The 23,036-nt window shown below is 38.7% G+C and overlaps 1 protein-coding gene across 1 annotated transcript in view; it reads left to right on the top strand.

Moving 5' to 3' along the window:
* The window catches only part of LOC614741 (formin-2), a 357,851-nt gene that overhangs the window by 292,536 nt on the left and 42,279 nt on the right, over positions 1-23,036 (top strand). The window contains exon 17 of the mRNA XM_059882644.1: positions 3,564-3,615. Coding sequence (XP_059738627.1) covers positions 3,564-3,615 — 52 coding nt within the window. The remainder of the gene's footprint in view (positions 1-3,563; positions 3,616-23,036) is intronic.

The raw sequence follows: 23,036 nt of genomic DNA, 5'->3' as shown, positions 1-23,036 counted from the left end.
ATGCATTGGAGAAGGCAATGACAACCCACTCAAGTATTCTTGCCTGGAGAATCCCAGGGACAGAGGAGCCTGGTGGGCTGCCGTCTATGGGGGTCGCACAGAGTCGGACACAACTGAAGTGACTTAGTAGCAGCAGCAGCAACCTAATAAAACACACAGTTGGTCTAAGATTTTGGTCACTGCATGTAATTAATTTGAGTGCTCCCTAAATGAATGGCAGAGTTATCTCAAAAATACCTTAATTTTTACTACCTTAGTAACATTTTATTTTAGTTTGATTGGTTTCATCCTCACAAACTGAAGAAACACATCCAGCATTTGGCACTAAGTCAACATCTTGTATGTGCATGCTAAGTCACTGCACTCATGGTAGACTCTTTGTGACCCTACAGACTGTAGCCCACCAGGCTCCTCTCTCCGTGGAATTCTTTGGGCAAAAACACTGGACTGAGTTGCCATGCCCTCCTCTAGGGACCGAACCCTCGTCTCTCACATGCCCTGCATTGGCAAGCAGGTTCTTTACCACTCATATCACCTGGGAATCCCAAGTTAACATCATCAGTGTGCCTAAAAGATTGTGATAACAAAATGTTGGTGGTGTTTTTCTGCAAGCAGTGTGTTGAGAAATGGTAGCTCAGTGTCTCCAGAAATCTGAAATGCACCCCAAGTTTCCAGAAAATTTTTTATTTCTTTTTTTTTTTTGGTTGCATTGGGTCTTAGTTGTGGCCTGTGGGATCTTAGTTCCCTGACCAAGGATTGAACCCACGTCCCTTCATTGCAGGGTGGATTCTTAACCACTGGACCAACAGGGAAGTCCCAAGTTTTTTATTTCTAAGATTGCCCTACAAAAGAGAATCATCTCTCATAGGACTTTATCAAAGCTGATTACAGCAGAGAAAACAACTCCTTTTAGCTTCAAAATCATGTTTTAAAAAATGGAAAACAGAGTAATTTAAAGTATTCCCTGCTATCCCAATTTGGTTTTATGGTTGTAATATGGCTATTAGGTTTGGACAGAGAGCCTATTTTTGTTTTCTTCCTTTAGTAAGACTCATTCTTCTGCCACATTGAACTGTAGTGTTTATTCAGTAAAATTTGTTCATACAATGAAGCCAAAGCTGTTTTAGATACATCACAAGGAATCACTATGAATAACTGAAACTCACTTCATTCCACTCACAACTAGTTAGGGGCTTATATTATGTAAAAAGCTGTTAAGTGTCTGTTTTCTTTATCTGCATATAATGTTGAAGCATGATACAATAGCAGTTGGTGTATTCAGTTAAACATTATTATGTACTGTATCACTTTAGGATTTCAAGAGCTTGAAATCCAACATTTTCAAAGAATATTTATGTAGCCCCTACTAATTATTGGGGGCACTATGCTAAATATTTTGTATATGTTAACAGATTAATCTATTTGCCTAAGATTCTCTATGTGTGTTAGTCACTCAGTCGTGTCCGACTCTTTGCAACCCCTTGGACTGTAGCCTGCCGGGCTTCTCCATCCGTGGGATTTTCCAGGCAAGAATACTAGAGTGGATTGCCATCTCCTTCTCCAGGGGATCTTCCCGACCCAGGGATTGAACCCGGGGCTTCCCTGGGGGCTTAGCAGGTGAAGAATCCACCTGCAGTGTGGGAGATCTGGGTTCAAATCCTGGGTTGGGAAGATCCCCTAGAGAAGGGAACGGCTACTCACTCCAGTATTCTGACTGGAGAATCCCATGAACTATATAGTCCATGGGATCACAGTCAGACACAACTGAGAGACTTTTTCGCTTTCTTTCTCCTGCATTGCAAGGAGGCTCTTTACCATCTGAGCCACCAGGGAAGACTAAGATTACAAAGCTAATTTCAGAGGCAGAATCAGAATAGAACACACATCACTGGAATCTCATTCTAGGGTGTGTTAAATTTCATAAATCATTTACTCGGTGCATCTAGAATAGTCCAAAAAATTTCTTCCTTTCTCAGTCTTAAATTCTATATTTTACCAAAAAAAAAAAAAAAAAAAGACGCAAGGGCAGTTGGAAGAATGTCCTTCCTGAAAGTGTTATGCGTTGTGTTGCTTTGTTGTTTTCTCTTAAACTTTTCTGTGGTTCTAGAATTACTTCTGAAAACAAACCATTTCATACAGCAGCCCAAAGCAGATTTTGTAAGTAAATAGGTTAACATTGGAGATTTTTCAAAGTGAAGTCATGGAACATCTATCCTGTTTCTTAATATGGCTAATGATTGACCTGTAGTTTTATGGAAGCAGTCTAAAAAACCAGAAAGGAAAGGGGAAACATACCTCTGCTACCATCTCCCAGGATTGCTGTTAAATTCAGACAGTCCTGCAGAGGGCCAACATAACATTCCACAGTGGCTTTGCAGACGTCCAGACCTTCAAACAAACAGTCTTGAGATTGTGAAACAGCGGCCCAAGCTGGCAACTGTTTAAGTCGTGATGCAGTCACTGACATTTCCCAAGTGGCCACAGGTTTGATTTCACACCCAGTTCCAATATTTATAATCATTTTGCCCTGCTCCTTTCTGTCTTTTAATTTTTCCAAATGGCTGCAAGTGTGCCCCCAAAGGAAATGATTATGAAAAGACAACTTCTTTCACTAGCTCCAGGGTGGTTTTTTCTTTGATTTTTTTCATTTTTTTGTCCAGTAGCTCAGTGATTTTCAAACTGTGTGTCACAGATAATTAATGAAGAATGAAATGAATTTAGTGGGTCACAACTACATTTTGAGATCTAGCGGAATAGACTAAAAATATTATTAAAAGCATTGTAAGAAGTGGAAGTGTATTTTAAACTTCTGTACCAAATATGTGTGTATGTATATAAAGTAATACATAAATTCCTAGAATGCTTACTGGCCAGTGAAAGTCATTGCCATATATACTTTATGTGATGGGAGTTTCTGTGTTATTTTAAACAATTTTAAAATAGTGATGTCATTCCTTTCCCAAATTTGATCTTTGGGTTTGTGTCCAGCTACCATTCTTTATTTCTAGACAAATCTAGTAGCAAATCAGCGGGTGCACTGTCACGTCATCACTTGAAGTTAGGAGAAAGTATTAGTATTTTATCCTATGTCTGCATAGAAGTCAGCTCTGGATCTACTCAATTGTGATCTGAGGTGGAGAGCACTGGTAAAGATCATTACATATCTTTTCTATTTAGGTTTTTACTTGGTTTTCAGACCTTTGCTTGAGAGAATTGTTTTCAACTAATTATTGGAATTTAAATCCTTGACAGACAAATTTGATGTGAATATCAAGTTACCTGGTATTTTATTTTCTCACATTAATGTGACTAATTTAAAGAAGTTACTTAGAAACTAGTATTAACTTAATGAAAATTAAATATAACCTATTAAATCATATCTATTCATAGATTTCAAATAAAATTCTATAATTATGTTCCAATAAAAATTTTTAAAAATAAAATTTTGGTGGAGTACATTAGCATTAATGTATTATGATATATTTCATATTATTTGATATGTTTTGTTTGAGATGGTATAACCATTTATCATATCTCATCTATTTCTTTTCTTGCATTTTCAGCTAAAATTGACCAAGAAGCAGAGGAGAACTCACTGACAGAGACTCATAAGTGGTGAGAAATTACTTTCCTTTAATATTTATTCTCAGAGTAGGCTTATAAAACATTTAATGTGCTTCATCTCAAGGAGTCAATCATTAGCTTGGTTTTTATTTTCAAGCATAAAAGAAACTAACAGTGTACTTTAATTATACATTGGATTTCTGACTTTTATTTTTATAATTCTGGATGATATAGAAACCTGTTATATCAAATTATTTTGACTAGATAGCTTATTAGCACCTTCTCTTTAGAATAGGTTTTAGGGCTGTGGAAATACACCAGAAAGGAAGACAGCAGGAAACTATTTCAAGAAAAAGTGTGAAGGGTTTGGTTATAGGACATGAGTTTCCATGTGCAAAAGCAGAGTTCAGGTGGGCCCCTGAGTCCCCCTTGCAGGACCCTTACTTTCACAGTAGAGGTTTGCCATCATCAGTTCAGTTCAATCTCTCAGTCGTGTCTGACTCTTTACAACCCCATGGACTGCAGCATGCCAGGCTTCCCTGTCCATCACCAACTCCCAGAGTTTACTTAAACTCATGTTCATCCAACCATCTCATCCTCTGTCCTTCCCTTCTCGTCCCGCCTTCAACCTTTCCCAGCATCAGGGTCTTTTCCAAAGAGTCAGTTCTTAGCATCAGGTGGCCAAAGTATTGGAGTTTCAGCTTCAGCATCAGTCCTTCCAGTGAATATTCAAAACTGATTTCCTTTAGTATGGACAAGTTGGATCTCCTTGCAGTCCAAGGGACTCTCAAAGAGTCTTCTCCAACACCACAGTTCAAAAGCATCAATTCTTCGGCGCTCAGCTTTCTTTATAGTCCAACTCTCACATCCATACGTGACCACTGGAAAAACCATAGCTTTGACTAGGTGGGCCTTTGTTGGCAAAGTAATGTCTCTGCTTTTTAATATACTGTTTACGTTGGTCATAGCTTTTCTTGCAAGGAGCAAACATCTTTTAGTTTCATGGCTGCAGTCACCATCTGCAGTGATTTTGGAGCCCAAAAAAATAAAGTCTGTCACTGTTTCCACTGTTTCCCCATTTATTTGCCATGAAGTGATGGGACTGGATTCCATAATCTTCATTTTTTGAATGTTAAATTTTAAGCCAGCTTTTTCACTCTCCTCTTTCACTTTCATCAAGAGGCACTTCAGTTCCTCTTTGCTTTCTGCCGTAAGTGTGGTGTCATCTGCATATCTGATGTTATTGATATTTCTCCTGGCAATCTTAATTCCAGCTTGTGCTTCATCCAGCCTGGAATTTCACATGATGTACTCTGCATATAAGTCAAGTAAGCAGGGTGACAGTATACAGCCTTGACATACTCCTTTCCCAATTTTCAACCAGTCTGTTGTTCCATGTCCAGTTCTAACTGTTGCTTCTTGACCCACATACAGATTTCTCAGGAGGCAGGTAAGGTGGTCTGGTATTCCCATCTCTTTAAGAATTTTCTACAATTCCCCAGAGAGAGAGAGAGAGATTGATTTTAAGGAATTTGCTCACAACAGTGGCTGCCTGACTTCATTTTATAAACGGTTATCCCTCCATCATGATTTTAGTCCGTCATCACAGCAGAGCTGGCCTTCCTCATTATTCTCTGCAGTTGACCCTGTATTGGGGCAGTGGTGTTCTTATAACAAGACATTTAGTTTTACTTTGCACCCCACCAGAAACCAAGTGACAAATTGGTGGGAGATGTATGTGGTGTAATTTCTAGAGCAAGCTTGAGAGTCATTTACAGACTGTGATAGCTGAGTTGGGCTATAAATGTCCTGGGCATCTTTTCTACACCAAAAGAGAAGGTCCCCAAAGGTCTTGAGGCCATGTGTTGTTGCGTATTCCCACCAAGGTTGCTATGAAGGAGGGCGGCCAGTGAGGTGCAAGGGCCCTGATGGTCCATCTTGAATGGCACCTGGGAAGCCACACCATGTGCCTAGACCAGCTTCCTTAGCCTCCCTCCACTGTCTGGGGCTGTAGGGATGGAATACCTCGGTTTTTGCAGTATGCATAATTTTTTCAAGTGTGAACAGTAAGAGATCTTACTAGAAAAGCATATTCACATGAAAATGTGTTGTAAACTGGACAAACTTGTTTTCACCTTGCTTTGAAGGGAATTTTACTCATCTGTGTTTATATTTGACTACTTAGAAAATAAAAAGCCTTGACTCATTCATTTTAAAATGATAGTGAACTCTCCTCAACAAATCAGTTAGGATTCTTTTCTGCGGTGGAATATTATTTTTTCAGGTCATTTTATGATTCCCTAACTAAATAAAAGTAGTCAAATGGTTAGTATGGTTCTAACTAAGAAATGGTTAGTAAATTTTAAAGCAAGTCAAATCATTTTTATATTCCATTTCTTACCATTATAGTATTATGTGCTAATTTTGTCTTTTTATTCATAGAATTTTGCTATCAATCTGAGAAGTGGGACTTCAAGTTCCTATTTTGTATGTACATAATTATGTAACTTTAAGATAAATTGTTTGACGGAACTCTTCAGTTCTCCCAAAAAGTAAGATAACTGAGCAGATGAGTCTTGAACCACACACCCAAAATCCACATACACGTTGGAGAAGCATGTTCTCATCTTCAGATGATTTCAGTGGTGAGCCAGGAGGTCACTTTGTCTTACAGGGCTTCACCAGAATTCTGTTCCATTAGATGCAACCCAACTGAATGTGTTTATTTCAGCCTCTGTCTTATTTCTTCTTAATTCCCATCCACAACTTTCTTCAATTACGGCAAAATATCACCAGACCAAATATGATTACTCAGTGTCTGTATCAATGAACAGGTAGAGAATGTAGCAATTCTAGACTTGTCTAATGAGTGGCCATTCCTTTATATCTATATTTGAAAATAATGAGAATGAGAGTTATAAAACTAACTGCTCACATTCAGTGGTTCTTATTTATAAATTATGGCTAGCTTAAAAATTATCTTAGAATTTCTTTTTTTTATTCCATGGGTAAAAACCATACTTTATGGTGACAATGATTTTGAAATACAAAAATAGAAGATTTTTTTTAATTTTTTTACTGTTTTTTAATTAAAATATAGTGATTTACAAAGTTGTATTAGTTTCAGGTGTACAATAAAGTGATTCATTTATACGTACAAGTATATCTTTTTTCAGATTCTTTTCCCTTATGGGTTATTATAAAATGTTGAGTATAGTTCCCTGTCCTATACAGTAGATTGGTTATTTTTTTCTACATAGTAGTATGTATATGTTAATCCCAAACTCCTAATTTCTGACTCCCCACAGCTTTCTCCTTTGGTAACCATAAGCTTGTTTTCTGTATCTGTGAATCTATTTCTGTTTTGTATATAGGTCCATTTGTATCACTTTTATTAGATTTCATATATAAGCAATATCCTATATTTTTCTGTTTTATGCAACTTAGTATGATAATCTCTAGGTATATGTATGTTGCTCCAAAAGGCATTATTTCATTATTTTTCATGTTTGAGTACTATACCATTAAATATATATATATACACACACCACATCTCCCTTATCCATTCAGACAATTAGGCTGCTTCCTTGTCTTGGCTATTATAAACAGTGCTGCAATGAACACTGGAGTACGTATATATTTTCACATAATGGTTTTCTCTGGATACATGCCCAGGGGTGAATTGCAGGATAATACAGTAGCTCTATTTCTAGTTTGTTAGGGAATGCCCATATTGTTTCCGTAGTGGCTGTACCGATTTACATTCCCACCAACATTGTAGGAGGGTTCCCTCTTCTCCACATTCTCTCCAGCATTTGTTGTTTGTACACCACTCTGACGGGTGTGAACTGATACCTCTTTATAGTTTTGATTTGTATTTCTCTAATAATTGGCAATGTGGGGCATCTTTTCATGTGCCTTTTGGCCATCTATATGATGTCTTTGGAGAAACATCTATTTAAATACACCCATTTTTTTGACTGGGTGATTTGGTTTTTTTTTTTTTTTTTTTTTATTCAGCTACATAGCTCTTTGTATGTTTTGGAGATTAATCCTTTGTCAGTCACACCGTTTGCAAATATTTTCTTCAGTTCTGTAAGTTGTCTTTTCATTTTGTTCATGGTTTCCTTTGCTGTGAGTTTAAATTTAATTAGGTCCCATTTCTTTATTTTTGCTTTGTTTTCCTTTGCTTTAGGAGACTGATCCAAAAATGCATTGCTACAATTTATGTGAAAGTGTACTGCCTGTGTTTCCCTCTAGAAGTTTTATGGTTTCTGGTATTACATTTAGGCCTTTAATTGATTTTGAGTTAATTTTATATATGGTGTAGGAGAATGTTGTGATTTTGTTCTTTTACATATAGCTGTCCAGTTTTCCCAATATCACTTATTTAAAAAACCATTTTTTCTCCATTGTGTATTCCTGCCTCCTTTGATATAGACTAATTGACCATAATTATGTGTGTTTATTCCTGGGCTCCCTATTCTGTTCCATGCATGGAGTTATGTGTCTGTTTTGTGCCAGTCCCATACTGTCTTGGTTACTACAACTTTGTAATATATTCTGAACCCAGGGAGCCTGATTTCTCCAGCTCTGTTCTTTTTTCTTAAGCTTCTTTGGCTATTTGGGGTCTTTTGTGTTTCCTTAATTTTTGTTATAGTTTTGAGGAAAATGCCATTGGTAATTTGATAGGGATTACATTGAATCTGTAGATTGCTGAAAGGTTGTTGCCGAATCACGCAAAGACACCAGGATTCTTGGCCCCCGGAGGAGAAGAATTCAATCCGGGGCCAGAGACAAGGCTTGATTGCTCAGAGCTTTTGTGTAATAAAGTTTTATTAAAGTGTAAAGGAGATAGAGAAGGCTTCTGACATAGGCATCAGAAGGGGACAGAAAGAGTGCCCCACTGCTAGTCTTCAGCAGGATGTTATATATTCACTAGCAGTCTGTTAATGAAAGAAAGTGAAAGTGAAGTCGCTCAGTCGTGTCCGACTCTTTGCGACCCCGTGGGCTGTAGCTCACCAGGCTCCTCCGTCCATGGGATTTTCCAGGCAAGAATACTGGAGTAGGTTGCCATTTCCTTCTCCAGGGGATCTTCCTGACCCAGGAATTGAACCCAGGTCTCCCACATTGCAGGCAGAGGCTTTAACCTGAGCTACCAGGGAAAGGAATGTCTTAAAACTCAGAATGGCACCAGGCCCCTCACCCATAAGATGCATTTTGGGATAATCTTGGCACCAAATGGTTCATCCTGGGCCATAAAATAATTAACTTGAATCTTGAAGAAGGGCAGATCACCATACAAATAGTTTCATTTTCATAGATTAGGGGAACAATATCTGAGTATAACATACTGGTTTGTCAAGTAGGTTCTGAGCCAAGAGATGGAACCCACTTGAAGACAGAGTCTGGGGTAAATGCATAGTACATTAGCATAGCTTAAGACAAATATTTCCATAAGAGAAAGGCATTGGTTATCTTAGGTTTGAGAATAGTTAACTTCAGGTGAAACCAGGTATCATTATGGCAACACAGTATTTTAAGAGAAACCTCCTTTTAAATTTGTATAGAGAAGGGAAAAATATCCCTAGTTTGTTTCCTCCTGCCGCTTAAGAGAGATAAAAATATCTGACACTTGCAGGCTATTTCCTCCCTTTGGAGACCCCTTGCCTTCCTGCCTGTTACCCTCTCATTGCCTTGGTAGTGAAGTCATTGTGACAATATTGATTCTTTCAATCCAAGAACAGGGTAAAACTTTTCATCTGTTTGTGTCATCTTTGAGTTCTTTCAGCAGTGTCTTACACTTTTCAGAATATAGGTCTTTTGTCTCCTTAGGTAGGTTTATTCTGATGTGTTTTATTCTTTTTGATGTGATGGTAAATGAGATTCTTTCCTTAATTTCTCTTTCTGACCTCTGGTTGTTACTGTATAGAAATGCAACAGATTTCTGTGTACTGATTTTTTTTTGTACCCTGTGTGTGTGTGTGCTAATCACTCAGTCCTGTGCAACCTTTGTGACCCCATGGACTGTAGCCCACCAGGATCCTCTGTCCATGGGATTTTCCAGGCAACAATACTGGAGTGGGTTGGCATTCCCTTCTCTAGGGGATCTTCCCAACCCAGGGATCAAACCCAGGTCTCCTGCATTGCAGGCAGATAGATTCTTTACTATCTGAGTTACCAGGGAAGCCCTGAGACTTTATCAAATTCACTGATGAGCTTTAGTAGTTTTCTGGTAGCATTTTTAGGATTTTCTACGTAGAGTATTATGTCATCTGCAAACAATAACAATTTTACTTCTGTTCCAATTTGGATTTTTTTTTCTTTTCCAATTCCTGTGGTGAGGATTTCCAAAACTATGTTGAATAATAGTCATGAGAGTGGACATCCTTGTCTTATTCCTGATCTGAGAGAAAATGCTTTGTTTTTCACCACTGAGAGTAATGTTTGCAGTGGGTTGGTTGTATATGGCCTTTACTATGTTCAGGTAGGTTTCCTCTGTGTCCACTTTCCAGATAGTTTCCATCATAAATGGTTGTTGATTTTGTCAAAAGCTTTTTTTTGTATCTATTGAGATGATCATATGGTTTTCCTTCTTCAGTTTTTTGATGTGGTGACCAGTCATTGTTTGATTTGTAAATATTGAAAAATCCTTGCATCCTTGGGATAAATCTCACTTGATCATGGTGCATGGTCCTTTTAATGTATTGCTGGATTTGATGTGCTAGTATTTTTTTGAGGATTTTTCCATCTATGTTCATCAGTTATGTGGTTGCTTTTTAGTCTCTAAGTCATGTCCCCATGACTTTTGTGACCCCATGGACTGTAGCCCACCAGGATCCTCTGTCCATGGGATTTCTCAGGCAAGAATACTGGAGTGGGTTGCCGTTTCCTTCTCCAGGGGATCTTCCTGACCCAGGGATCGAACCCACATCTCCTGCATTGGCAGGCAGGTTCTTTTCCACTGGGCCACCAGGGAAGCCCCCATTCATCAATTACATGGGCTTGTAATTTTCTTTTTCTGTGGTATCTTTTTCTGGTTTTGATATCAGGGTGATGGTGACCTCATAAAAGGAGTTTGAAAGTGTTCCTTCCTCTGCAATTTTGGGGAATATATTCAGAAGCAAAAGTGTTAACAGTTCTCTAAATATTTTGCAGAATTCACTTGTGAAGTCATCTGGTCCTGGACTTTCATTTGATGGGAGTTTTTAAATTACTGATTCAATTTCAGTAGTTGTAATTGGTCTGTTGATATTTTCTATTTCTTCCTGGTTCCATCTTGGGATACTCTGTCTAAGAATTTGTTCAATTTGTTCAACAGAATTTCTTCCAGATTGTCCGTTGTATTGGCATACAGTTGCTTGTAGTAGTATTCATGCTCCTTTATGTGGTATCAGTTGTAACTTTTCCTTTTGCATTTCTAATTTTATAGATTTAGGCCCTCTCCTTTTCTTGATGAGTCTGGCTAAAGGTTCTAACTTGGTTTACCTTTACAAAGAACCAGCTTATAGTTTCATTGATCCTTTCTATTGTTTTCTTAGTCTCTATTTCATTTATTTCTGCTCTGGTATTTATGGTTTCTTTCCTTCTGCTAACTTTGTGTTTTGTTTATTCTTCTTTCTCTGATTGCTTTAGGTGTAAGGTTAGAATGTATGTTTGAGATTTTTCTTGTTTCTTGGGGTATGATTGTATTGTTAATAAACTTCCCTCCTAGAACTGCTTTTGCTGTGTCCCATGGGGTTTCAATCTTTTGTTTTCATTTTCATTTGTCTCTAGATATTTTTTGTTATTTCCTCTTTGATTTCTTGAGTGATCCATTGGTTGTTTATTATCATATTGTTTAGCCTCCACATGTTTGAAGTTTTTGCAGTTCTTTAGTTTATTTCTTTTTTACTATTTATTTATTTTTAGCTGTTCTGGGTCTTCATTGCTACATGGGCTTTTCTCTAGTTGGGTGAGTGGAGGCTGCTCTCTAGTCGTGATACGTGGGCTCCTCACCGTGGTGGTTCTCTGTTGCAGGGCACGGGCTCTAGGGCATGTGGGCTGCAGTAGTTGTGGCACGCGGGCTCAGTGGCCGCCTGTGGGCTCTGCAGTGCAAGCTCAGGTAGTTGTGGCCGCAGTCTTATTTCCTACAGGGCACGTGGGATTTCCCTAGACCAGGGAGCAAACCCATGTCTCTTTTATTGGCAGGTGGATTCTTTACTCCTGAGCTACAGGGAAGCTCATGTAGCTTATTTCTGATCTCACAGGGTTGTGACTGAAAAAGGTGCTTGATATGATTCTAATTGTCTTCAGTTTACTGAGATTCACCTCATGGTCCAGAATGTGATCAATCCCGGCATGTGATCAATCCCAGCATGTGAGAATGTTTCATATACACTTGAGAAGAATGTGTATTCTGCTACTTTCAGATGAAATGATTACACACATACACACATATATATGTAAATGTATGTATGTGTGTATATATATATGTATATGTCTATCTCAGTTAAGTCCATCTGGTCTAATGTGTCATTTAAGGCCTGTGTTTCCTCACTGATTTTCTGTCTGGATGATCTGTCGATTGATATAAGCGAGCTGTTAAAATCCCCCACTGTTGTGTTACTGTTGATTTCTCTTTTTCTGTCTTGTTAACATTTGTCTTATTGAGATGTTCCTCTGTTGGGTGCGTATATAGTTACCATTGTTAAATCTTCTTGGACTGACCCCTTGATGATTACATAGTGCCTCCTTTGTCCCTTGTAACAGTCTTTAGTTTAAAGTCAGTTGTCTGCTTTTGAGTATTGCTACTCTAGCTTTCTTTTGATTTTGATTTACATGGAATACTTTTTTTCCATCCTCTCACTTTCAGTCTCTATGTGTCCCTAGATCTGAAGTGGGTCTTTTGTGGACAGCATGCATACAGGTCTTATTTTTGTATCCATTCAACCAATCTGTGTCTTTTGGTTGGAGCACTTAATCCATTACATTTAAGTGACTATCAATATGTATATTTCTATTGTCATTTTCTTAATTGTTTTGGATATGCTTTTGTAGGTCTTTTTTCTTCCCTTTCTCTTTTGTTCTCTTCTCTAGTTCTCTTGATGACTGTCTTTAGTATTATGTTTGGATTCCCTTTTCTTTTTGTGTGTATTGAAATGTGTTTCAAATACCCTGCATTTGTACTCTCCTCCTCTCACAATTACTGGATTAGATATCATACATGTGTATAGATGATTTCCCATCTTTGCTATATGTTTGCCTTTACCAGTAAACTTCCCCATTTTGTTATTTTCTTGCTTCTTGTTGTGGCTTTTCTTTTCCACTTAGAGAAGTTTCTTTAGCATTTGTTGCAAAGCTTGTCTCATGGGACTGACTTATCTTTTGCTTGTCTGTAAATCGATTGATTTCTTCATCAAATCTGAATGAGAATGTTGTTGGGTAGGGTTTCCTTGCTTATAGGTTTTTCCCTTTAATCTTTTAAAATATATCCTGCCACTCCTTTCTGGCCTGCAGTTTCTGATGAGAAATCAGCTGATAGTCTATGGGGATTCCCTTGTATTTTATTTGTTGCATTTCTCTTATTGCTTTTAATATTTTCTATCTTTAATTTTTGTCAGTTTGATTATTCTGTGTCTCATTGTGTTCCTCCTTCAGTTTATCCTGTGTGGGACTCTGTGCTTCCTGCACTTGGGTGACTCTTTTGTTTTTCATTTTAGGAAAGTTTTCTGCTATTATCTCTCCATAAATTTTTTCAGGCCTTCTCTGTCTGTCTCTCTCTTTCTCTCTCTCCTCCTTCTGGGACCCCATAATGCAAATGTTGGTGTATCTGATGTTGTTCCAGAGGTCTATTAAACTGTTTTCATTCTTTTTCCTTTATTTTGTTCCATGGCAGTGATTTCCACTACTCTCTTCCAGTTCACTGTAAGTTCTTCTGCCTCATTTATTCTGCTATTGATTCCTTCTAGTGTATTTTTCATTTCAATTATTTTACTCTTCAACTCCATTTGGTTGTTCTTTATATTTTATGACTCTTTGTTTTTAAAAATTCTTGTAACTTCTCACTCTGTGCATCCATTCTTTTCCCAAGTTCTTAGATCATCTTTATAATCATTACTCTGAAGTCTTTCTCATGTAAGTTGCCTAACTCCACTTCACATAGTTGTTCTTGGGTTTTATCTTGTTCCTTCTTCTGGAACATATTCCTCTGCTATCTCATTTTATCTAAATTTCTATTTTTATTTTTATGTATGTGGAAAGTTAGTTATATTTCTCAACCTGGGACATGTGGCCCTCTGTAGGGGATGTCCTATGTGTCCCAGCAATGCACTCCTCTCTTGTCGCAAGGGCCAGGGATCAGCTGGTCCCAGGGTAGGTTCTGATCTACCTTTGGGGACTCAGTCTGCAGGCTGCTCAGTTCAGTTCAGTTCAGTTGCTCAGTCATTTCCGACTCTTTGCAACCCCATGGACTGCAGCATGCCAGGCTTCCCTGTCCATCACCAACTCCCAGAGCCTACTTGAACTCATGTGCAGGCTGCCAGATCATAGTTTTCTTGCTTCTGTCTGCCCCCTGGTGGTTGAGGCTGGTTGAAAAGCTTGTGCAGGCTTTTTGGTAGGAAGGTCTAGTGTCTGCCCACTGGTGGAGAGAGCAGGGTCTTGTCCCTCTGGTGGGTAGAGCCATGTGACGGAGTGTGTTTATAAGTGGCTGTGGGCTCAGGGTGACTTTAGATAGCCTACTTGCTGATGGATGGGTCTATGTCCCCACCTTGTTGGTTGTTTAGCCTGAGGCATTCCAGCACTGGACACTGAAGACTGTTGAGTGGGGCCAGGTCTTGGTACCAAACTGACAGCCTCCAGGAGAGCTCATGCTGGTGAATATTTCCACTACCAGTGTTCTTGTCCCCACAGTGAGCCAGAGCCACCTCTACCCCCCAGGAGACCCTCCAAGACCAGCAAGTAGGTCTGACCCAGGTTCCTATAAAGTCAGTCCTTTTGTCATGGGTCCTGGTGCATTTGAGTCCTTGTGTGAACCCTCCCCCAAAGTAGAGTTTCTGTTTTACCACACTCCTGTGCAGCTCCCGCACCCCAGCCCTGTTTGGCCATCAAACCAAATGGTCTGGGCACTCCACTATTGAATTCCAGTTCCTCAAGCTGAGGACCCTGACAGGAGGCTCGGAATTCTCTCCTGTGGGAGAATATCTGCCATTTAATTATTTTCCAGGATGTGGGCCAGCCACCCAAGTGGTGTGGGACTTGATTATATCACAGATGCACCCCTCCAACTATCTAATTAGGTTTCTTCAATATGTCTTTGGATGCAGAATTTTTTTTAATAGACTCCAGTCTTTTATATTGATAATTATTCAGTGATTCTGGTGTCCTCATAAGAGGAAGTGAGCTCAAGTCCTTCTACTCCATAATCTTGTCCTCTCATGTGTAGTAAATTTATTGCTGCTATAAATGCAATAGGAAAAATTTCCAGGGCACTTTGAATCATTTCAGTTCAATTCAGTTGCACAGTCATGTCTGACTCTTTGCAACCCCATGGACCACAGCACGCCAGGCTTCCCTGTCCAACACCAACTCCCAGAGCTTGCTCAAACTCATGTCCATCGAGTTGGTGATGCCATCAAACCATCTCATCCTCTGTTGTCCCCTTCTCCTCCTGCCTTCAATCTTTCCCAGCATCAGGGTCTTTTCCAAAAAGTCCGTTCTTAGCATCAGGTAGCCAAAGTATTGGAGTTTCAGCTTCAGCATCAGTCCTTCCAATGAATATGCAAAACTGATTTCCTTTAGGATTGATTGGGTGGTTCTCCTTGCAGTCCAAGGGACTCTCAAGAGTCTTCTCCAACACCACAGTTCAAAAGCATTGATTCTGTGGCACTCAGCTTTCTTTCTTTCTTTTTTTTTTTAATTTATTTTATTTATTTATTTTTTTCTTTAATAGAAAATTATTTAATTAGTATACATGTGTTCTTTATAGTCCAACTCTCACATCCATACATGACTATTGGAAAAACTATAGCTTTGACTAGATGGACCTTTGTTGTCTAGGTTGGTCATAGCTTTCCTTCCAAGGAGCAAGTGTCTTTTAATTTCATGGCTGCAATCACCATCTGCAGTGATTTTGGAGGCCAAAAAAAGAAAGTCTGTCACTGTTTCCACTGTTTCCCCATCTATTTGCCATAAAGTGATGGGACCAGATGCCATGATCTTGGTTTCTGAATGAGTTTTAAGCCAGCTTTTTCACTCACTTTTATCAGGAGTCTCTTTAGTTCTTCTATTTCTGCCATAAGGGTGGTGTCATCTGTGTATCTGAGGTTATTTGTATTTCTCCCTGCAGTCTTGATTCCAGCCTGTGCTTCATCCAGCCTGGTATTTTGCATGATGTACTCTGCATATAAACTAAATAAGCAGTGTGACAATATACAGCCTTGATGCATCCCTTTCCCAATTTGAACCAGTCCATTGTTCCATGTCTGCTTCTAACTGTTGCTTCTTGGCCTGCATACAGATTTCTCAGGAGGCAGGTCAGGTGGTCTGGTATTCCCATCTCTTGAAGAATTTTCCACAGTTTGTTGTGATCCACACAAAGGCTTTGGCACAGTCAATAAAGCAGAAGTAGATGTTTTTCTGGAACTCTTGCTTTTTTGATGATCCAATGGATATTGGCAGTTTGATCTCTTGTTCCTCTGCCTTTTCTAAATCCACCTTGAACATCTCAAAGTTCATGGTTCACATACTGTTGAAGCCTGGCTTGGAGAATTTTGAGCATTACTTTACTAGCGTGTGAGATGAGTGCAATTGTGCAGTAGTTTGAACATTCTTTGGCATTGCTTTTCTTTGGGATTGGAATGAAAACTGACCTTTTCCAGTCCTGTGGCCACTGCTGAGTTTTCCAAATTTGCTGGCATGTTGAGTGCAGCACTTTAACAGCATCATGTTTAGTATTTGATATAGCTCAACTGGAATTCCATCACCTCCACTAGCTTTGTTCATAGTGATGCTTCCTAAGGCCCACTTGACTGTCTCACTCAATGGCACTTTGAATGGCATCAAATGATAAGGCTCGTTGCCAGATGTGGTGTCAAGAACCAGCATTGGGTTTAGTAGAAAAGAGTAGATCCAATGTCTCCAGTAATTTCAGAGGCCCTTTAAGGGAACCTTGATGCCTAAGTGGACAGCCAGTCAGTAGCTGAGAAAGAGCAGATTTTAGAAACAGTTTGTTTTAGCTATGGGTTCCTTTAGTTTCACTAAATTTAGTTTTGGCATCAATAAAGCAGATAGAAATGACTAAAGGTAAAATTTGAACTATATTACAAAAATCACATTAAATAATTTACCTTATTCAGTTAATTTACATGTTGTACTTGGTAAAGGAAATTAGGCTGTCTCCTTTTTCTAGGAAGCTTGTGACTTTTCCTACAGATTAAAACATTTGGTTTAAAGATGTTTGTATTTTTCCAATGGGATATATATGCTACTGAAATTTTTACATAAAACTGTTTTTAAAATATATTTCAGAATGGAAGTTCTTTTTTTTTAAGCTCTCTCTCCACCAGGAATTAAAGACAACTAAAAGATTTGAATGTAATTAATCTTTCATAAGTAAGACTAGTAAATTTGTTGAATGGAGAAGTAATTTTTGCAGACATACTTACAGATTAAAAAATTAATGTGCCTTATTTGAGAATTATTATGAGATGAAGGTTTGACTGTACAGTTTAAAAATATAGTTAGTGTACCTCATAGTACCAATTTTTTTTTAGAATTTTGAATACACTATTTCTCTCCCCTCATTTATTTAATAACAAAGGCAATTGGAAATAACCACTAATCAAAGGAAAACAATAGTAGTGGGAGAAAACACATGTGTGAACGAATTTTAAATCACACATCTTAAAAAAATGAATATTATTTTTCTGCATGTAAGTTTCACTGAGTGGTATTTTACCAAAGTCAAGATTGTATAACATGAATTCAAATGGAAAATATTTCCCAAAAAGTAGACAAAGTGAAGGAAGAAAAAGAACATTAGTTTTAATCATTATATGTAATATGTAACTTTCACCATCATGATGGAGAAAATACTGAATCAGTCCTGAAATGACGTATGCATACTCTGTCATGTGTGGTGACTTTTAAGGGGTCAGCTTTTAAAGTGTTGTCCCAGGAATGAACTTCTGGATATGGATAAAATGAGAAGTGAAATGTTCAGTTCATGATACGCCTGTTTTCCAGATCTTTCTGAGTAACTATCTAGAGATGAATAGTCTGTGTTTGTCTGGCTTAGGCTGACAGACCAGGCAGGTTGCAACCTGGTATTAAAACTGAAGTGATATGGCATATCTCTGAAAAATCCTCAAACAGTTAATATCATTCTCGTAACAATATTGATCAAGTAAAAACAAAGTTGGAGTTTGTATTTTCCAATTTGGGTTTCTTAGTTAACTACCTCAAATCCTGCCAAAGAGTCACCATGTGGGGGCCTGCAGGAGGGACGCTTCCAGGGCAGAGGAAGAAAACTGCTTCACACCTTCCAGGCTCAGGCTTTGGCACGTCTGGGGTGCAGCACTTTCTGTGTACAAAGGCATTTTCTTCAGTCGCTACATTATTGGAATTTTTACAAAACCCACTGACTTTCAACAGTGTGGGGCCTGTGAAACCCATTGCAGATTTGCTGGCCTCTGTCAGTTATAAAAAATATTCTGAGGTGGTTATCTCTCCTGGAATTTTTTTTTTGTTTTAGCTTGTATGTATTCTGAGTAGAACAGCTTCAGGACCTTCTGCTTTATAGAGTTTTATGTTTCCTTCCAGTTTTGGTTTGTAATTATAAAGGGGAAATATGCATCAAATAATTTCTGCTCTTCTACAGAGTTTTGTTTTAAAAATGGAAACTTTCCTATTGTATCGGGTTGATAAAATCTTCCCCACTGCAATATTTTAAAATATATTTGGGCCTAAACTGTTTCCAGAAGCTAAGTTCTTAAACTTAAAAGAGTTTAGAACTCCAAAATTTTTGTCCTCTATAACAAAGAAGAAAAGAAATGCCCACATTTTTATTAGAGATTCTGATCCCTGTGTTCTTGCAATATGTGGGGAAAAGAGACACATGAGAAAGTATACACTATCTTGCCCACTGTTTTATGTTTTAGACAATAGAAAATTATAGAAAAGCTTTGATGTTATTGTTCAGTCACTCAGTCATATCCGATTCTTTTCATCCCTATGGACTGCAGCACACCAGGCTTCCCTGTCCTTCACCACCTTCTGGAATTTGTTCAAATTCATGTCCATTGAATTGGTGATATCATTCAACCATCTCATCCTCTGTCACCTCCTTCTCCTATCCTCAATCTTTCCCAGCATCAGAGTCCTTTCCCATGAATTGACTCTGCATCAGGTGACCAAAGTATTGGAGCTTCCGCATCAGTCCATCCGAAATCAGGGTTGATTTCCTTTAGGATGGACTGGTTTGATCTCCTTGCTGTCCAAGGGATTCTCAAAAGTCTTCTCCAGCACCACAATTCAAAAACATCAGTTCTTCAGTATTCAGCCTTCTTTATGGTCTGACTCTCTCACATCCATACATGACTACTAGGAAAATTATAACTTTGACTATGTGGACCTTTGTTGGCGAAGTGATGTCTCTGCTTTTTAATACCATGTCTAGGTTTGTCACAGCTTTCCTTGCAAGGAGCATCTTTCAATTTCATGGCTGCAGTCACTTTCCACAATGATTTTGAAGCCCAGGAAAATAAAGTATGTAACTGTTTCCATTGTTTCCCCATCTATTTGACATGAAGTGATGAGACCAGATGCCATGATCTTCTTTGTTTGAACATTGAGTTTAAGCCAGCTTTTTCACTTTCCTCTTTCACCTTCATCAAGAACTCTTTTGTTCCTCTTTGCTTTCTGTGATTAAGGTGGTGTCATCTGCATATCTTATGTTATTGATATTTCTCCTGGCAATCTTGATTCCAGCTTAATCTTCATCCAGTCTGCCATTTCACATGACGTGCTCTGTATATAAGTTAAAAAAAACAGGGTGACTATATACAGCCTTGATGTGCTCCTTTCCCAATTTTGAACCAGTTCATTGTTCCACATCCAGTTCTAACTGTTGCCTCTTGACCTGCATACCAGTTTCTCAGGAGACAGGTAAAGTGTTCTGGTATTCCCATCTCTTTAAAAATTTTTCACAGTTTGTTGTGATCCATACAGTCAAAGGCTTTAGCATAGTCAATGAAGCAGAAGTAGATGTTTTTCTGATCTCATGGGTGTTGGCAATGTGATCTCTGGTTCCTCTGCCTTTTCTAAATCTAGCTTGAACATCTGGAAGTTCTCAATTCACATACTGTTAAAGCTGATCTTGAAGGATTTTCAGCATAATCTTGCTAGCATGTGAAATGAATGCAATTGTGCAGTAATTCGAACATTCTTTGGCATTGCCCTTCTTTGGGATTGGAATGAAACCTGACCTTTTCCAGTCCTATGGCCGCAGCTGAGTTTTCCAAATTTGCTGGCATATTGAGTGCAACACTTTTAACAGTATCATCTTTTAGGATTCGAAATAGCTCAGCTGGAATTCCACCACCTCCACTAGCTTTGTTCGTAGTGATTCCTTAGGCCCACTTGACTTCACACTGCAGGATGTCTGGCTCTGGGTGAGTGACCACATCATCGTGGTTGTCTTGACCATTAAGACCTTTATTGTACAAGTTCATCTGTGTATTCTTGACACCTCCTCTTAGTATCTTCAGTTTCTGTTAGGTCCATACCATTTCTATCCTTTATTGTGCCTATCTTTGCATGAAATGTTCCCTTGGTATCTCTAATTTTCTTGAAGAGATCTCTAGTCTTAGTAATTTAAGATAACCGTTGTATTCAATCATATCATGATTCAAATCCATTAGAGTTGTATGTTTTGAGAAACTAAGCTGCTAGCCCAGTAGATGCTCTAGAAAAAACAATTGAATAAAAGTAGTCACTTTCATATTGAAAGAAAATATTTTTCAGGCTAGAATGAAACTAAGACAAAAATGAAAGTTATCGGTGAGTCTACCTATACACACATTTCATAAGGCAAATTAGAAATCTTCTTTAGAAGGTTGTTGTTAGAGGGGCATATTTGGTTACAAGCTACAGAAAACCACCTTCAATTAAGTAACATGGTATTAAGTAACTCAGTTAAATTCCATGGGATTAAGTAACTCATGGGGTTTCTCAGAGGCCTCCAGGCTGCGCAGTAAAGGGAAACAGCCTCCAGGTGTGGGAACCTGGCAGGGATGCGCACAGGGCCCAGGCCCTGGCCAGATTAGAAAGTGAAAGTGAGGTCACTCAGTCGTGTCCGACTCTGTGCGACCCCATGGACTGTAGCCCACCAGGCTCCTCCATCCATGGCCAGATTAGAGTCACTGGCAAATCGTGGTTTCACTTTTTTTCAAGTTGTCTGATTTGGAGATATTTATTGAACCGTACCTCCATTTCCTCATCTCTAAAATGAGAAGAATAATAGAACAGTGCCAGGCACAGTATCAGCACCGTATATTGGTATTCTTAGTATTCTTGGTATTCTTCTCACTTCATGATGTTCACTATGGGGACCTGCCACTAATGACCCAAGTCTGAATTTTCCCTGCGGCTACTATTGCAGATTTGAAAAGGGTGAGTCTGATTAACTTCCAGACAGGTGGCATGAGCTCCTGAAGTTCAGCTCAGGCTGTGGGTGGCTGGTGCGGCAAGTCTTGCCAAGCTAAGTAATGGCCCATTGACTTAGGGGGCATAGGTAGTGTAACAGTAAGGGTTAAAAAGAGATAATTTGGTGAATAGCCAATGACCTTTTATAGGTTGAACTTGTTTCTTTGTGGGAATTTTACATCACAAAGCGCATCATTTCACTTTTGGGGACTATAGCTGCATACATCAGATGTGAGTAAACATACATGAAAAGTAGCATGAAGAATTGTTTTACCTGGTTTGCTCACCATTTGTCCTGAGAGTTTCGGACTTAGAGCAGTGGAAATTTCAGCTGCATTTACTTTGCAAACTTTGCATCAGAGCTGGCAGGAAATCACCTCATAGACTCTTGACCCACTAAAGTTGTGCATCTGCAGAAAGTGTCCCAGAGGAAGACAGAAATACACCTAGGCTGACTGCAGGCCAATCCATCTTTCTGATCTGTTTCCTTCATGTGCATGGGAGGTCAACATGGTCAAGTATACAGTTTTTATTTTTTTTTAATTTTATTTTATTTTTAAACTTTACAATATTGTATTAGTTTTGCCAAATATCAAAATGAATCCTCCACAGGTATACCTGTGTTCCCCATCCTGAACTCTTCTCCCTCCTCCCTCCCCATACCCTCCCTCTGGGTCATCCCAGTGCACCAGCCCCAAGCATCCAGTATCGTGCATCGAACCTGGACTGGCGACTCGTTTCATACATGATATTATACATGTTTCAATGCCATTATCCCAAATCTTCCCACCCTCTCCCTCTGCAACAGAGTCCATAAGACTGTTCTATACATCAGTGTCTCTTTTGCAGTCTCGTACACAGGGTTATTGTTACCATCTTTCTAAATTCCATATATATGCGTTAGTATACTGTATTGGTGTTTTTCTTTCTGGCTTACTTCACTCTGTATAATAGGTTCCAGTTTCATCCACCTCATTAGAACTGATTCAAATGTATTCTTTTTAATGGCTGAGTAATACTCCATTGTGTATATGTACCATAGCTTTCTTATCCATTCATCTGCTGATGGGCATCTAGGTTGCTTCCATGTCCTGGCTATTATAAACAGTGCAAGCAGACAGTTTTTAACACAGAAGCCAAACATGCAGTAGATCCACCATACACACTGCTTTTCCGCTAGACACTATGCTTTTTTTTAACTTTTCTTTTTTTTATTAATATAAATTTATTTATTTTAATTGGAGGCTAATTACTTTGCAATATTGTATTGGTTCTACCATATATTGACATGAATCCGCCACAGGTGTACATGTGTTCCCCATCCTGAATACCCCTTCCACCTCCCTCCCATCCCATCCCTCTGGATCATCCCAGTGCACCAGCCCCAAGCATCCTGTATCATGCCTCAAACCTGGACTGGCGATTTGTTTCACATATGATATTTTACATGTTTCAATCCCATTCTCCCAAATCATCCCACCCTCGCCCTCTACCACAGAGTCCAAAAGACTGTTCTATATATCTGTGTCTCTCTTGCTATCTTGCATACAGGATTATCATTACCAGCTTTCTAAATTCCATATATATGTGTTAGTATACTGTATTGGTGTTTTCCTTTCTGGCTTACTTCACTCTGTATAATAGGCTCCAGCTTCATCCACCTCATTAGAACTGATTCAAAGGTATTATTTTTAATGGCTGAGTAATACTCCATTGTGTATATGTACCACAGCTTTCTTATCCATTCATCTGCTGATGGACATCTAGGTTGCTTCCATGTCCTGGCTATT

This window comes from Bos taurus, chromosome 28 (assembly GCF_002263795.3).
Source record: "Bos taurus isolate L1 Dominette 01449 registration number 42190680 breed Hereford chromosome 28, ARS-UCD2.0, whole genome shotgun sequence".
In the NCBI taxonomy this organism is placed as follows: Eukaryota; Metazoa; Chordata; class Mammalia; order Artiodactyla; family Bovidae; genus Bos; species Bos taurus.
This window is presented reverse-complemented; position numbering and strand designations above follow the sequence as displayed.